General features: G+C 41.9%; 1 protein-coding gene across 1 annotated transcript; it reads right to left on the reverse strand.

Moving 5' to 3' along the window:
- Positions 1-3,134: 3,134 nt before the first annotated feature.
- KCNE3 (potassium voltage-gated channel subfamily E regulatory subunit 3) lies at positions 3,135-3,422 on the reverse strand. The gene has a single exon (XM_033948562.1). The coding sequence runs from the start codon at positions 3,420-3,422 to the stop codon at positions 3,135-3,137; it is 288 nt and encodes a 95-aa protein (XP_033804453.1).
- Positions 3,423-3,909: the final 487 nt, after the last annotated feature.

Genomic DNA, 3,909 nt, shown 5'->3' on the forward strand with positions numbered 1-3,909 from the left:
GTAGTGACTTTTGCACACTTTCATTTTTCTGTCATGTACATTATTTTTACCACCACAATAGTTCACCTGTCATAGGGAGAGTGTGGTGCAGTGGTTAAAGCTACAGCCTCAGCACTCTGTGGTTGTGGGTTCAAATCCACGTTACTCCTAGTGACCCTGGGCAAGTCACTTAAAACTCCAGCCCCCATTGCTCCAGATACATTAGATAGATTGTGAGCCCACCAGGACAGACAGAAAAAATGCTTTAGTACCAAAATTAATTCATGTAAACCGTTATGAGCTCCCCTGGAAGAATGGTATAGAAAATTAATACACATGTGGATTTGGGGTGGTGGGGGGTTTCTTGGTTTTCCATTAAGAATATATATATGAATGTCATAAGAGATTATTTTCAGGTGGTATATATTAGTTATATATGAATTTGGGAGGTGGTGTATGATATTAAAGATTTTTCAAGTGATGTTGTATTATAATTGTTTGATATTTACTGTACACTTGATGTAAGTTATAAAATGAATAAAGAATTAAAAAAAAAAAAAGAAAATTAAATAAATAGTGTGAAAAATTTCTGTCTCTGTTAGCTAGAGCTGGTATTGTGATGTCATAATGCCTCATTCCACCAATAAGAGCCAACCTCATCAGCGATGTCACAGTGGCTTGATTGTCCTTGGCTCACTTTCACTACATTTTGATTTCTAGAGTGGCGCAGTGGTTAAAGCTGCAGCCTCAGCACCCTAAGGTTGGGGGGTTCAAACCCCCACTGCTCCTTGCGACCTTGGGTAAGTCACTTAATCCCCCCATTGCTCCAGGCATATTAGATAGATTGTGAGCCCACTGGGACAGACAGGGAAAAATGCTTGGGTAACTGAATAAAGTCTTGTAAACCATTATGAGCTCCCCTGGGAGAACAGTAGAGAAAAATAAAAAAGGAGTAAAACATTTTTCTGATGTGCACGCGAGGAAACTGTGCATCGAAACTCTGCACAAAGTTCTAACGCACAGCTTAGTTAATACATCAGCCCCTCGGTTTTCTGTGACAACATAATGCCGGGAAAATCTTGTTACACCATCGAATAAAGCATTCAACACCATCCAGATGCAATGAAAAACATGAAAGCCAAGGGGTCTCTAAAGGCTGAGCACTAGGGTTGTCCAGAAAAACTGTTCAAATTTAAGGGGGTTTTTTTCCCCATGAATTTGATTGTGCTTGATCAGAAAATAATTATTACAAAATGTTTAAAGCCTCTCCTGAGGTCCCTCAAAGCCATTAATTACATAAACCTCCATTTTTGGTAAAGGGGTCCTTTAATTAAGGTGTGCTAACTGATTTAGCGTGCTCTAAATGCCAAGGCATCCATTATATTCTATGGGCACCTTAATAAAAGGACCCCCAAATTTGCTATTTTTTGCTTAACGGATATTATAGCTATAGCTTTTATGTTTTCACACTCAGCAATGATACATTAATAAAAAGACATTTTATGCAAAAAATCTAGCAGTATTTTGTTAAACGAACCTTTTATTATGGAAAATAACAGAAATTTAACAGACTTTGCTAATAGCTAAATGCGTACACTTTGATGTAGTCCTCTACCAATGGTGTTCCAAACACTCAAGCATTAAGGGGCATAGTCTGTAAACGGTGTCCCAATTGTAGGCAGTGGGAGGCGTTCTACCACTGTCTAACCAGCCAATCAGGATGCACATTTTCTAAAAAAAACAACCCAAGGCAGGCCGCCTATACTGTAGGCGTCTGTCATGGGTGCAGGGAGGCACCTAGGGATGCTTAAGCTCGTCCAAAGCTGGGCTTGGGTGTGCCCAGTTCTTCCTGCCAGCACCCCCATCCCCCGAATGTCCTCGGTAGGAGGGATTCCCACTCCCTCCTGCCGGCACCCCCCCCCTTTCCCCAAAGATCACCAGCAGAAACATCCCTCCTTCAAAGATGCCTACTCCCTCCTGAAGACATGCCCCCACCACCCCCCCCCCCCAATCCCCCCGTACCAATTTCTTGCATGCCTGCCAGAGGTATGCTTAGTTCCTCCGGCCGGCAGGCCTGCCTCCACAGAATGGTGGGCCTTCCCCTTCCCAGTGCATCCAAAGAAGCTGTGGTGTCAGCATCAGCATGTCTGTGCTGCTGCTGGCTCTGTCTGACCCAGAAACAGGAAGTTACATTAGAGCTCGATGTAACTTCCTGTTTCTGGGTCAGACAGAGCCAGCGGCAGTGTGCACACTGATGCTGACACCACAGCCTCTTTCTAGAGCCAAAGAAGCGGCAGCTCTGGTGCAAGAGGGGCAGATCAGGTAATCACATTAATCGTGATTAATTGTTTTAATCAGCATTAAAGATTTACCCCCACACCCCCCTTTTATGAAGCCACATTAGGGTTTTTTATCGCTGGCCATGGCGGTTAAAACTCCAATGCTCATAGAATTCCTAACACAGCTTCATAAAAGGGGGGGTTAGCACATCATTAACACATTAAATCTGCAGCCTGCCTGGTTAAAAATATCATGGTAACTGGGTCCAACCTGGCTATTCAACTTCATATACCTGCATTGTACCACTGAATATCCAGGCAAACCACTGTGACACTGTCCGGTTAGTGCCAGGGCAATCTAGGGAAAAAAAGCTGGGGCAGACATAGAACATATCCGGGCAGCACAGAAATTCAATGCTGGCACTCAGATAGCCAACTGGGCATATAGGACCACAGAAAAGGCAATCCTATACCTAGGTACAGCCCTGAATATTAGCCAGACCCAGATAACTTCCAGGCACTACCTTGCACCTGTATATGCAATATTGGTGCCCAGATTAAGCTAGTCATTCCATATATGGTCAGTGGCTTTAAAATCGCTATCGCCACTGGCCGAAAATCATGGGATATGTCATTCTCTCTTGTTCGACTTTTGAGAACTCCATTTTTCAGGACACACCTATTTTTGCTCGTTCAAAATTTAATCTGTATTTTGTTTTGGATATCATGTCCATTACTCATCCCCTGGTGAGTCTGACAGACACCCATTGCTTCAAAAACAGACTTTGATACCACGGTTCTGAAATAGTCATTCTAGAATACCATGATGTGATTCCTCTTGACATATTTGCCAAGTCAGTGAAAGTCCTTTCTTCTTCAAATCACAGATATCCGCTTATTCTTAATATACTGATTGTAGGGGTCACTCCTTTTCTCCACCTTCCTTGACCTGGTGTATCCCAGAATTAAACTTCCCACAGTAATCGCAAACAAGATCATCACAAAGAGGATGTACAAGAAAGCATAGTCATTCTTACTGCTTGCTTGGCCTTTGGTGGATTGTGTCTGGTTGACGCTTTGACCATGCTGGCACTGCACACTGATTAATGTTCTGTTCAATGCATTCAGCATGTACTGGAGATTCTCATACAGACTGTCCACCATCTTCTCTCTTTGCTTGTCTACAGAGGTCCCAAGAGATTTCCAACAGCAATGGTGAGAGACTTTGGAAGAGGTCTACTTACTGGCTACCCACTAGGTTTCCAAAGACCTGAAGAAACGTAAAAAACAAAGTTCATCAAAGATTCCCATATTTTGTTCTCATAGAGCATTTCATTTGTTCATTATGTAATTATATCCCACCAATCAAATTGTCTCAATGGGTAACAATAGAACAGTACTGTACCGTATAATGATTCATAAAAGAACGTAAATTAAAAGCATTCAAAAGATGTACGTTTTTCCAGTGGGACAATATAGTTTTAAAAGCAATCATCTTTTCACAAGGTATGGTCCAAAATATTATCTCACGATGATACTGTATACAAATGAACCTGGTTTTTCACATGTTTCTTTCATTCTGTAATATGTTATATATGATATTCACTTGCTTATTATTCCTGCAAGATGTTGATATTCATGCGTTTTCTGT

This window comes from Geotrypetes seraphini, chromosome 6, assembly GCF_902459505.1.
Source record: "Geotrypetes seraphini chromosome 6, aGeoSer1.1, whole genome shotgun sequence".
Classification (NCBI taxonomy): Eukaryota; Metazoa; Chordata; class Amphibia; order Gymnophiona; family Dermophiidae; genus Geotrypetes; species Geotrypetes seraphini.